General features: G+C 51.0%; 1 protein-coding gene across 1 annotated transcript in view; it reads left to right on the forward strand.

Annotated features, from left to right (window-relative positions):
* The window catches only part of LOC146863595 (NACHT, LRR and PYD domains-containing protein 3-like), a 478,230-nt gene that overhangs the window by 90,192 nt on the left and 374,420 nt on the right, over window positions 1-13,618 (forward strand). The window contains exon 2 of the mRNA XM_085627604.1: window positions 5,319-5,547. Coding sequence (XP_085483730.1) covers window positions 5,323-5,547 — 225 coding nt within the window. The 5' untranslated portion in view covers window positions 5,319-5,322. The remainder of the gene's footprint in view (window positions 1-5,318; window positions 5,548-13,618) is intronic.

Consider the following 13,618-nt stretch of genomic DNA (forward strand, 5'->3'; position numbering starts at 1 on the left):
TGCGGTGTCGGCGACCAATATGGACCCAACAAGCCTTGGCAACGGCAAGTCACTGGAATTCAGAGAAAGGACTGCGGTGCAGAACAGCAAGGTCTGAGGGACTTACCCAGCAAGGGTAAGTCAGGGCACGTCGGGAGCAACCAGGAAAGCCCAAGCAGAAAAGTAGTTGCCTTTGTGGGGACCTGCTAGCCAACGGGCTAGTGATCGTGAAGGAACGGTTGCACTTGAAACTGGCCCACGGGTCACTCGTGGAGTGGAGGCCAGCAATCTTCGGTGCAGGAGGTGCACACGGCTGGGGCTACTCGGAGCCCAAAGCACAACTTCGAGGAGGACCAGAAAGCTGCTGTTGCTGCGAAAGATCACGGTGTCCAGAGGTCAAGGTTCCACGTCACCCACGATAGCCACGGGCCTCAGCTTTGCTGTGGACTCAAGGTGGCCTCGGGGAAGTCTGGAACTCCACCTCTTTTGATACAAAGACTTCGGCATCCGGCGGGAGCTTCAGAGATGCAGACCGGTCAGTTGCTTGTTTGGTGCCTGCCAAGCAGGGGAGTCACTCCTTGACCCCAAGGGAGATTTCTTCCATCTTCTAGTCATGATAGAAAGTCGAAGGTCCACGATATATGTTTCAGAGGTTCGTCCAGGGTAATCTAAAGTCCTAGGGACTGGATTCCTATACTTATACTAAGTTTAGGGGATGGACTAACTCTAAGGCCCCACCTATGGGTGGGCTTGGAAAGAGGGGTGGTTACACCAGGGGTGGTTAAACCCATTTCCTTTGTCCAGTTTTGCGCCAGAGCAGGGGCAGGTAGCCCCTGCAACCGGTTTGAACTGGACTATGCACGGGGACACCAAGTGTGCCCCCAGTGCAGGACTTCAAAGCACCATAGAGTGCTCCCGCCCAGCCCCAATACACATCTGCCTGTCTTGGGAGGTAGTTACACCTCCCCTCGACAGGAAACCTATTGTCCAGGACTCCCCTGCCAGAGTTTCCCTCAGCAGCAGGAGGCCAGACCCGTGTCTGTGGCAGAGGCATCCATTTTGTGATGCCAGGGCTCAGGAAAGTCCTACCGGGTTTGACCAGTGTGAGCATGTCTCTCCTTCTAGAAGGGTGGAATGCTACCCCCGCTGCCAGAACTGGCGGGGGGTAGTATTCCAAAGCATTTGACACCAAACACGACATGTTTTGATGCAGGCATTCCAAAGTTAGCATTTACGCGAGGTTATAATGCACTTAAGAGTATATGGTATGGCTGTATCACAGAACAGCCATAAGGAAGGATTTCCGAAAGCTGCAGAGGGGCTCAGCTCATGCTTGGGCACCCTCTCACACAAAACCAAGCACTCTGCCTTCAGGATTGTTAAGGTCTGTCATAGGAGTGACTTATAGGTTTATATGTGTCTGTATATATATGTGGATATAGGTAGCCTATACCACGGTAAGGGGTGCAAGCACACCCTTACCCAGGCTGCAGTAGCAGACCTGTGGTGCCATTTTGGAGTGCTTCCCAGGTGTGGCATAATACATGTTTCAGCCCCTAGTAGGCCTCTGAGGTACCTATGCCCTAGGTACATAGTATACCATATACTAGGGGCTTATAAGGCACTCCAGAATCCAATTAGATATGTACCTAATGTACATGCAAACCATTTTAGAGAGGAAGCAGCGAGGCTGTGGTCCTGATTAGCAGGGTGTAGGGCCACAGCCAGACTAAGGTCGAAAAACAGTGAAACACCAGCAAAAAGCGGGGGTACCCATGTGAAGCAGATCCTACTCTCCTACACAACCCCCCCCCCTCCAAACGCAGGGACATTAAACTAACCTTGACCAGTTGAGTCTTCATGTTTTAAGTGGAAATACCTAGAGAGTCCATCTGCATTGGCATGGTTACTCCCAGGTCTATGTTCCACTGTAAAGTCCATCCCCTGTAGGGAAATGGACCACCTAAGCAGTTTGGGGTTTTCACCCTTCATTTGTTTTAGCCATAAGAGGGGCTTATGGTCTGTCTGAACAAGGAAGTGAGTACCAAACAAGTATGACCTCAACTTCTTCAGAGCCCAAACCACAGCAAAAGCCTGCCTCTCAATGGCTGACCAACGTTTCTCTATGGGGGCCAGCCTTCTGCTTATGAAAGCTACTGGCTGGTCCTGACCTTCTTCATTCAGTTGAGACAGTACAGCCCCGACCCCCAATTCAGATGCATCAGTTTGGACAATGAACTTCTTGGAGTAGTCAGGACTCTGCAGAATGGGAGCAGTGCACATGGCCTGCTTCAGGTCATACAATGCCTTTTGATAGCTGGCTGTCCACTGAACTTTTTGGGCATCTTTTTAGAAGTTAAGTCATTCTTGGGTGTCACTATTGATCCATAAAAAGAGAAGGAGGCACCCTAAAAACTCCAGTAGGGAAAGGGTAATCAAAGTACAAACTAGAAATTCCCACGAGAAACTGATACTTGGATCATATGTAATTTTCAGTGTGGTGTAACAATATTCACAATATCTATGTGGCCAATAAAAAACATGTACCGTAATCTAGAACAAAGCATTCAAAGAGGGAAGATTATTAAAAATTGTTCAATTTTTATTCATCATTAAAAACATTTTATAAAGTTGATTTTTGTGCACATTAAAAACCATTAAAATTTCACAAATACAAATGTTAATATCATATCTATTGAGTACAAAACTGTGCGTGATATCGTATTATACACAATGCAGCGATACTTTTCTTCTATATGTAGTTGGGCAACTATAAAGCAATCAGAACCACTTGTTTCTATATACAAAAGAAAACTGTAAGGCAGTCGACGCGGCGTTTCGGTGAAACATGGATCGAACACCTTCTTCAGGACCAAGTTTTCTATATTTGTGAAGGCTTAAACCCTTATTCAATTGGGAGACTATCCTTTAGTCTACGAATGTATGCGTAGTGATACCCTTTTAATATGGTACAGTCCAATTGAAAAGTGTTCGTAGGAGCCACCGTTGTAGATAGGATAGTTGAGAATCTTTGAAAGCCAATATCTTTTCATATCATTGATTCAGATGAGCCGTGATTGTGCCCATTGGCTGTAGGGTAACGTCTTGTATATGACGGCAAAACTCACTGGTTTTGTTCCCAGATTTTTTACTGGCAATATAGTTTATAAAATCTGTTTAAAATACCGCGGTCCCCCTGCTCCTACAAACTGCTTCTATCTTCTGGGGTCAGGATACGGTTTTTAATGTGCACAAAAATCAACTTCATAAACTGTTTTTAATGATGAATAAAAATTGAACATTTTAAAATAATTTTCCCTCTTTGAAAGCTTTGTTCTAGATCACGGTACATGTTTTTTATTAGCCACATAGATATTGTGAATATTGTTACACCACACTGAAAATTACATATGATCCAAGTATCAGTCTCTGGTGGGAATTTCTAGTTTGTACTATTGATCCATACCCTTTGACAAATCTCCGATAGTACCCAGTCAGGCCTAGGAAGGCTCTCACCTGAGTCAGGGTAGTTGGAGCAGTCCAGTCCATTATGGTCTGGATCTTGCTCTGCAATGGTTGAACCTGGCCTCCACCTACAAGATGGCCCAGGTACACAACCTGACTCTGCCCTATCTGGCACTTAGTAGCCTTGATAGTTAGGCCTGTTTTTTGCAGGGCCTCCAAAACATTCCTTAGGTGGACCAGGTGATCCTCCCAGGTGGAGCTAAAGACAGCAATATCATCTAGATATGCTGCACTAAAGTCCACCAGGCCTGTAAGGACTTGATTCACCAACCTTTGGAAGGTGGCAGGTGCATTCTTCAAACCAAAGGGCATTACCACAAATTGATAGTGCCCACTAGGGGTAGAAAATGCTGTATTTGGCTTTTCATCATCAGCTAGTCTGATCTGCCAGTAGCCAGCTGGCAGGTCAAATGTGCTTAGAAACTTGGCTGAGGCCAAAGTGTCTATTAGCTCATCCGCCCTAGGGATGGGATGGGCATCAGTCCTAGTGACTGCATTGAGACCCCTGTAATTCACACAAAACCTCATCTCTCTCTTTCCACCACTGGTGTGAGGTTTTGGTACCAGGACTACCGGGCTAGCCCAAGGGCTAACTGAGGGTTCAATCACACCCAGATCCAACATCTCTTGGACTTCTGTCCTTATACAGTCTCTGACATGGTCAGGTTGCCTGTAGATCTTATTCTTCACAGGCAGACTGTCCCCAGTGTCCACTTCATGAGTGCACCAGGTGGTCTGACTTGGAGTCAGAGAAAACATATGTCTGAACTGGCTGAGAAGGTTTCTGCAGTCAGTTTGCTGCTGGGCAGTGAGGCTGCCTGCCAAGGCTACACCATCAACTGACCCATCATCAGAGTTCTGAGAGAGCAGGTCAGGGAGTGGGTCACTCTCTTCCTCCTGTCCTTCATCAGTAGCCATGAGCAATCCCATGTCTGCCCTGTCCACATATGGCTTCAGCCTGTTGACATGGAGAACCCTATGGGGACTCCTAGGGGTTCCAAGGTCTACCAAGTAGGTAACCTCCCTGAGGAGACTGACACGTCCCTGACGAGACTAGCTTGTCACTGAGGGGACTGGCATGTCACTGAGGAGACTGGCATGTCCCTGAGGAGACTGTATCACTGACAAAACTGGCATGTTACTGGGGGGACTTGCGTGTCACTGAGGACACTGCTGTGTCACTGAGAAGACTGGCATGTCCCTGAGGAGACTTGTGTGTCAGTGAGGAGACTGGGGTGTCACTGAGGGGAATGGCATGTCACTGAGTAGACTTGCGTGTCACTGAGGAGACTGCCATGTTACTGAGTAGACTGGCATGTCACTGAGGAGACCTGCGTGTCACTGAGGAAACTGGCAAGTCACTGACGAGACTGGTATGTCACTGCGGAGACTAGCATGTCCCTGAGGAGAATTATGTGTCACTGAGGAGACTGGGGTGTTACTGGGGGGACTGGCCAGACACTGAGGAGACTAGCATGTCACTGAGGAGACTGGCATGTCACTGAGGAGACTGCTGTGTCACCGAGGGGGCTGCGATGTCACTGAGGGGACTGGGGTGTCACTAAGGAGCGTTACTGTACACAGGGAGACCTCCTCTGGTCCTTTCAAGGTTAGACTTGTAGAAAAGCACTGAGAAGGCATGTTATTGCTGTGTCATCTGTAAGTATTGGCCTATATTTCCTGGTAGATCACGTGTGGCATCTTTGTTCCTGTTTATCACTTCGAAAAGTTCTTTAAGTGAAACAGACTGCAAGAAATGAATAACTTTTTGATAGAAAAGATTAAAGTTCTAGACTTCCTTTTGTCTGTTTCAGGACCATGGCTGGGCACGCAGCGCAGGACGTGCTGGCATCCTCCAAGGATGACATCTCGGATGTGGCAGGATCTTCTGTCGGCGACATGTTGGCATCCTACGATGACATATCACTCCGACGACTGACTGAGTTTGTGCTCCCCAGGCTGGCCGAGGCCATTGCGGAGATCAGCGTCTTCATCGGGGCGGTGCTCAACCAGAAGGGTCTAATCACGCAGGAAGAGTACCAGGTACTGGGAGGGTCACACTGGAGGTGTGACATGGCGGGGTCACTCTGGAGTTGTGACATGGCCAGTTCGTTCCGGAGGTGTGATATAGCCTGGTCATTCTGTAGGTATGATATGTCAGATTCATTCTGGAGTTGTAAAGTAGCTGGATCATTCTGGAGGTGTGAAATGGCATTTTCTTCTGGAGGTGTGATCTGGATGGTTCATTTTGAAGCTGTGACATATCTGGATCATTCTGTAGGTGTGAAATGGCTGGTTCACTCTGGAGGTGTGACATGGCCAGTTCTTTCTGGAGGTCTGACATGGCCAGTTCACTCTGGAGGTGTGACATGGCCATTTCTTTCTGGAGGTGTGATATCGCAGGTTCATTCTGTAGGTGTGACATGGCCGGATCATTCTGGGGGTGTGATACGGCTGCTTCATTTTGAAGTTGTGACATGGCCGGGTCACTCTGGAAGTGTGATATGGTCAGTTCATTCTGAAGGTGTGATATTGCCGATCCATACTGGAGTTGTGACATAGCTAGTTCATTCTCAAGGTGTGACATACCCCAGTTATTCTGGAGGTGTGATATGGCTGGTTTATTTCGGAGTTGTGGTATGGCTGTTTCATTCTGCAGGTATGATATGGCTGGTATTCTGAAGGTATGATATGGCCAGTTCATTCTGGAGGTGTGACATAGCCGGTTCATACTTGAGGTGTGACATGGCCAGTTCGTTCTGGAGGTGTGACATGGCCATTTTCTTTCTGAAGGTGTGATATCGCCGGTTCACTCTGGAGGTGTGACATGGCCGGTTCTTTCTGGAGGTATGATAAGGCTGCTTCATTTTGAAGTTGTGACATGGCCGGGTCACTCTGGAAGTGTGATATGGTCAGTTCATTCTGAAGGTGTGATATTGCCGATCCATACTGGAGTTGTGACATAGCTGGGTCATTCTCAAGGTGTGACATAGCCCAGTTATTCTGGAGTTGTGGTATGGCTTTTTCATTCTGGAGGTATGATATGGCCAGTTCATATTGGAGGTGTGACATGACCAGTTCCTTCTAGAGGTGTGACATAGCCCAGTTATTCTGGAGGTTTGATATGGCTGGTTTATTCTGGAGTTATGGTATGGCTGTTTCATTCTGGAGGTATGATATGGCCAGTTCATTCTGGAGGTGTGACATGGACAGTTGGTTCTGGAGGAGTGACATAGCCTGTTCATTCTGGAGGTGTGATATGGCCAGTTAATTCTGGAGGTGTGACATGGACAGTTGGTTCTGGAGGTGTGACATAGCCTGTTCATTCTGGAGGTGTGATATGGCCAATTCTTTCTGGAGGTGTGATATTGCAGGTTCATTCTGGAGGTGTGATATGGCCAGTTCTTTCTGGAGGTGTGATATGTCCGGGTCATTCTGGAGGTGTGATAGGCTAGGCCAGTGCCTCATCTACAGCACCCAGGGGTCAATATTCACTGCACCCTGAGGACTACATCCAGTGTAGCTGGACCTCCACATCCAGGCACCCTGAGCTCCTTATGACTGCACAAAGAAGTCTTCATCCACTGCTCCTACAGCTTCCCATCCAATACTCCTACAGCTCCTCATCCACTGCACCCAGAGCTCCTCATCCACTGCACCCATAGCTCCTCCTCCACTGCTCCCAGAGCTCCTCATCCACTGCTCCCAGAGCTCCTCATCCACTGCTCCCAGGGCTCCTCATCCACTGCTCCCAGAGCTTCTCATCCACTGGTCCCAGAGTTCCACCGCTCCCAGAGCTCCTCATCCACTGCTCCCAGAGCTCCTCATCCACTTCCCCCAGAGCTCCTCATCCACTGCACCCAGAGCTCCTCATCCACTGCACCCAGAGCTCCTCATCCACTACTCCCAGAGCTCATCATCCACTGCACCCAGAGCTCCTTATCCACTGCTCCCAGAGCTCATAATCCACTACTCCCAGGACTCCTCTCCACTGCACACAGAGCTCCTCATCCACTGTACACAGAGCATCACTGCACCCAGAGCTCCTCATCCACTGCAGAGCTCCTCATCCACTGCTCCAAAAGCTCCTCATCAACTGCTCCCAGAGCTCTTCATCCACTCCTCCCAGAGCTGCTCTTCATCCAATGCTCCCAGAGCTCCTCATCCACTGCTCCCAGAGCTCCTCATCCACTGCTCCCAGAGCTCCTCATCCACTTGACCCAGAGCTCCTCATCCACTGCACCTAGAGCTCCTCATCCACTGTTCCCATGGCTCCTCATCCACTGCTCCCATGGCTCCTCATCCACTGCTCCCAGAGCTCCTCATCCACTGCACCTAGAGCTCCTCATCCACTGCTCCCATGGCTCCTCATCCACTGCTCTCATGGCTCCTCATCCACTGCTCCCAGAGCTCCTCATCCACTGTACCCAGAGCTCCTCATCCACTGCACCCAGAGACCCTCATCCACTGCTTCCAGAGTTCCTTATCCACTACTCCCAGGGCTCCTCATCCACTGCACACAGAGCTCCTCATCCACTGCACACAGAGCACCACTGCAGAGCTCCTCATCAACTGCTCCAAGAGCTCCTCATCAACTGCTTCCAGAGCTCCTCATCCACTGGACCCAGAGCTCCTCATCCACTGGACCCAGAACTCCTCATCCACTGCACCCAGAGCTTCTCATCCACTGGACCCAGAGTGCCTCATCCACTGCACATAGAGCTCCTCATCCACTACACACAGAGCTCCTTATCCACTGCTCCCAGAGCTCCTCATCTGCTGCTCCCAGAGCTCCTCATCCGCTGCTCCCAGAGCTCCTCATCCACTGCACACAGAGATCCTCATCCACTGCACACAGAGATCATCATCCACTGCCCACAGAGCTCCTCATTCACTGCACACAGAGCTCCTCATCCACTGCACGAAGAGCTCCTCATCCACTGCACCTAGAGCTCCTCATCCACTGGACCCAGAGCTCCTCATCCACTGCTCCCAGAGCTCCTTATCTGCTACACCCAGAGCTCCTCATCCACTACACACAGAGCTCATGATCCCCTATTTATTTATTTATAGCATTTGTAGAGCGCACTGCAACCCTACGGGCATCCTGGCGCTAGGTACATATAGCTGAGAACCCTGTAGAACAGAAGAGGACAGTGGACAAGATGCTGATCAATCAGGTTTTTTTGGTAGATTCTTTTGGGAAGAGCCATGTTTTCACCTTTTTGCGAAAGGCCGTCAATTCATTTGTTTTCCTGATGTCAATAGGGAGATTGTTCCATAAATGAGCTGCGGCTATACTGAAGGCTCTTCCCCCACAGGTGGCTTTCTTGATCCTAGGAAGGCTGATAAGATTTGAAGATGAGGATCGAAGAGACCGGGTGGGCTCATACCAGTTAAATTTATTTTGGAGTGGTCGGGGCCTAGCCCATGAACTGCCCTGAAGACAATACATAAAGATTTGAAACAGATCCTCTGGTGTATGGGCAGCCAGTGGAGATCAGCCAGAGCAAGAGTGGTGGAAGATCTTCGTTCCCGAGAGAGTGCCAGTTTGGCTGCAGCCGCCTGGATGCTTTGAAGTCTGGAGATGAGATAGGCAGGGGATTCCAGCAAAAGGGCATTACAGTAGTCCAGGCGGCTGAGGATGGTACTCCTGACTATATTAGCTCTAGTCTGTGGGGGCAGGAGAGGTAGCAGCTTTCGCAATCCTCGCAATAAGGCAAGGCAGCTGCCGACCTGCTTGTTGACGTTAGTCTCAAGGCTCAGGCTGTTGTTAATAGTGAGCTCCTCATCTGCTGCTCCCAGAGCTCCTCATCTACTGCACACAGAGATCCTCATCCACTGCACACAGAGATCATCATCCACTGCCCACAGAGCTCCTCATCCACTGCACCTAGAGCTCCTCATCCACTGGACCCAGAGCTCCTCATCCACTGCTCCCAGAGCTCCTTATCTACTACACCCAGAGCTCCTAATCCACTACACACAGAGCTCATGATCCCCTAGACCCAGAGCTCCTGATCCACTGGACCCAGAGCTCCTCATCCACTGCACCCAGAGCTCCTCATCCACTGCAAAAATCCAATTGGCCGCACTCTGCTAGTCCTACCAGCGTGTTACCCCAAAGAATTGTGGTCCATGAAGTAGCGTCGGCGGGTACGCCTATGCCAAAAGTTTAAAATGAAAATGAGTGTCGCGTTAGCCATCCCTGGACACGTGTTTCGAGGTAGTTGCCTCTCGTCAGCAGGGAGTAGGTGTGTGTGTAGGGTTGCTGCGTAGGCTGCCAAAAATATTCTCAGGTATAGTACCACTCAAGGCGCGCAGGTGCGTAGCCATGGGCTTGTCAGCCCCACCGGCTCAAGGGAGCCTGAAAATAAACAAAAATCCAATTGGCCGCACTCTGCTAGTCCTATCAGCGTGTTACCCCAAAGAATTGTGGTCCATGAAGTAGCGTCGGCGGGTACGCCTATGTCAAAAGTTTAAAATGAAAATGAGTGTTGCGTTAGCCATCCCTGGACACGTGTTTCGAGGTAGTTGCCTCTCGTCAGCAGGGAGTAGGTGTGTGTGTAGGGTTGCTGCGTAGGCTGCCAAAAATATTCTCAGGTATAGTACCACTCAAGGCGCGCAGGTGCGTAGCCATGGGCTCGTCAGCCCCACCGGCTCAAGGGAGCCTGAATATAAACAAAAATCCAATTGGCCGCACTCTGCTAGTCCTACTAGCGTGTTACCCCACAGAATTGTGGTCCATGAAGTAGCGTCGGCGGGTATGCCAAAAGTTTAAAATGAAAATGAGTGTCGCGTTAGCCATCCCTGGACACGTGTTTCGAGGTAGTTGCCTCTCGTCAGCAGGGAGTAGGTGTGTGTGTAGGGTTGCTGCGTAGGCTGCCAAAAATATTCTCAGGTATAGTACCACTCAAGGCGCGCAGGTGCGTAGCCATGGGCTCGTCAGCCCCACCGACTCAAGGGAGCCTGAATATAAACAAAAATCCAATTGGCCGCACTCTGCTAGTCCTACCAGCGTGTTACCCCAAAGAATTGTGGTCCATGAAGTAGCGTCGGCGGGTACGCCTATGCCAAAAGTTTAAAATGAAAATGAGTGTCGCGTTAGCCATCCCTGGACACGTGTTTCGAGGTAGTTGCCTCTCGTCAGCAGGGAGTAGGTGTGTGTGTCCCTTGAGCCGGTGGGGCTGACGAGCCCATGGCTACGCACCTGCGTGCCTTGAGTGGTACTATACCTGAGAATATTTTTTGGCAGCCTACGCAGCAACCCCACACACATACCTACTCCTTGCTGACGAGAGGCAACTACCTCGAAACACGTGTCCAGGGATGGCTAACGCGACACTCACTTTCATTTTAAACTTTTGGCATAGGCGTACCCGCCGACGATACTTCATGGACCACAATTCTTGGGGGCAACACGCTGATAGGACTAGCAGAGTGCGGCCAATCGGATTTTTGTTTATATTCAGGCTCCCATGAGCCGGTGGGGCTGACGAGCCCATGGCTACGCACCTGCGTGCCTTGAGTGGTACTTTACCTGAGAATATTTTTTGGCAGCCTACGCAGCAACCCCACACACATACCTACTCCCTGCTGACGAGAGGCAACTACCTCGAAACACGTGTCCAGGGATGGCTAACGCGACACTCACTTTCATTTTAAACTTTTGGCATAGGCGTACCCACCGACGCTACTTCATGGACCACAATTCTTGGGGGCACCACGCTGATAGGACTAGCAGAGTGCGGCCAATCGGATTTTTGTTTATATTCAGGCTCCCTTGAGCCGGTGGGGCTGACGAGCCCATGGCTACGCACCTGCGTGCCTTGAGTGGTACTTTACCTGAGAATATTTTTGGGCAGCCTACGCAGCAACCCCACACACATACCTACTCCCTGCTGACGAGAGGCAACTACCTCGAAACACGTGTCCAGGGATGGCTAACGCGACACTCACTTTCATTTTAAACTTTTGGCATAGGCGTACCCGCCGACGCTACTTCATGGACCACAATTCTTGGGGGCAACACGCTGATAGGACTAGCAGAGTGCAGCCAATCGGATTTTTCTCCTCATCCACTGCACCCAGAGCTCCTCATCCACTGGGTCCATAGCCCAACATCCTCAGCACCCAGAGCCCCACATCCACTGCACCCAGAGCACCACATCCACTGCACCCAGAGCTCCTCATCCACTGAACCCTGAGATCCTCATCCACTGCACACAGAGCTCCTCATCCACTGCACCTAGAGCTTCTCATCCACTGCACTCAGAGCTTCTCATCCACTGCATACAGAGATCCTAATCAACTGCAGGCCTCCTCATCCACTGCACCTAGAGCTCCTCATCCACTGCATAGGGAGATCCTCATCCACTGCTCCCAGAGCTCGTCATCCACTGCTCCTACAGCTTCTCATCCCACACTCCTACAGCTCCTCATCCACTGCACCCAGAGCTCCTCATCCACTGCTTCCAGAGCTCATCATCCACTGCTCCCAGAGCTCTTCATCCACTACTCCCAGAGCTCCTCATCCACTGCACCCAGAGCTCCTCATCCACTGCTCCCAGAGCTCCTCATCCACTGCTCCCAGAGCTCCTCATCCACTGCACCCAGAGCTTCTCATCCACTGAACCCAGAGCTCCTCATCCACAGCACCCAGAGCTCCTCATCCACTGCTCCCAGAGCTCCTCATCCACTGTACACAGAGCATCACTGCACCCAGAGCTCCTCAGCCACTGCAGAGCTCCTCATCCACTGCTCCAAAAGCTCCTCATCCACTGCTCCCAGAGCTCTTCATCCACTGCTGCCAGAGCTCTTCATCCACTGCTCCCAGAGCTCCTCATCCACTGGACCCAGAGCTCCTCATCCACTCGACACAGAGCTCCTCATCCTCTGCACCCATAGCTCCTCATCCACTGCACCCATAGCTCCTCATCCAATGCTCCCAGAGCTCTTCATCCACTGCTCCCAGAGCTCTTCATCCACTGTTCCCAGAGCTCCTCATCCATTGCTCCCAGAGCTCCCCATCCACTGCACCCAGGGCTCCTCATCCACTGCTCCAAGAGCTCCTTATCCACTACTCCCAGGGCTCCTCATCCACTTCACACAGAGCTCCTCATCCACTGCACACAGAGCACCACTGCACCCAGAGCTCCTCATCCACGGCAGAGCTCCTCATCAACTGCTCCAAGAGCTCCTCATCAACTGCTCCCTGAGCTCTTCATCCACTGCTCCCAGAGCTCCTCATCCACTGCTCCCAGAGCTCCTCATCCGCCTGTCCCAGAGCTCCTCATCCACTGCTCCCAGAGCTCCTCATCCACTGGACCCAGAGCTCCTCATCCACTGGACCCTGAGCTCCTCATCCACTACACACAGAGCTCCTTATCCACTGCTCACAGAGCTCCTCATTCGCTGTTCCAAGAGCTCCTCATTCGCTGCTCCAAGAGCTCCTCATCCGCTGCTCCCAGAGCTCCTCATTCACTGCACACAGAGATCCTCATCCACTGCACACAGAGCTCATCATACACTGCACACAGAGCTCCTCATCCACTGCACACAGAGCTCCTCAACCACTGCATGAAGAGCTCCTCATCCACTGCACCTAGAGCTCCTCATCCACTGGACCCAGAGCTCCTTATCCACTGCACCCAGAGCACCACATCCACTGCACCCAGAGCACCACATCCACTGCGCCCAGAGCTCCTCATCCACTGCGCCCAGAGCTCCTCATCCACTTCACACAGAGCTCCTTATCCACTGCTCACAGAGCTCCTCATTCGCTGTTCCAAGAGCTCCTCATTCGCTGCTCCAAGAGCTCCTCATCCGCTGCTCCCAGAGCTCCTCATTCACTGCACACAGAGATTCTCATCCACTGCACACAGAGCTCATCATACACTGCACACAGAGCTCCTCATCCACTGCACACAGAGCTCCTCAACCACTGCATGAAGAGCTCCTCATCCACTCGCACCCAGAGCTTCTCATCCACTGCACACAGAGCTCTTCATCAATTGGAACCAGAGCTTATCATCCACTGGGTCCAAAGCTCCTCATCCACTGCACCCAGAGCTTCTCATCCAGTGGGTCCAGAACCCCACATCCTCTGCACCCA

Source organism: Triturus cristatus, chromosome 2_1 (assembly GCF_964204655.1).
Source record: "Triturus cristatus chromosome 2_1, aTriCri1.1, whole genome shotgun sequence".
Classification (NCBI taxonomy): Eukaryota; Metazoa; Chordata; class Amphibia; order Caudata; family Salamandridae; genus Triturus; species Triturus cristatus.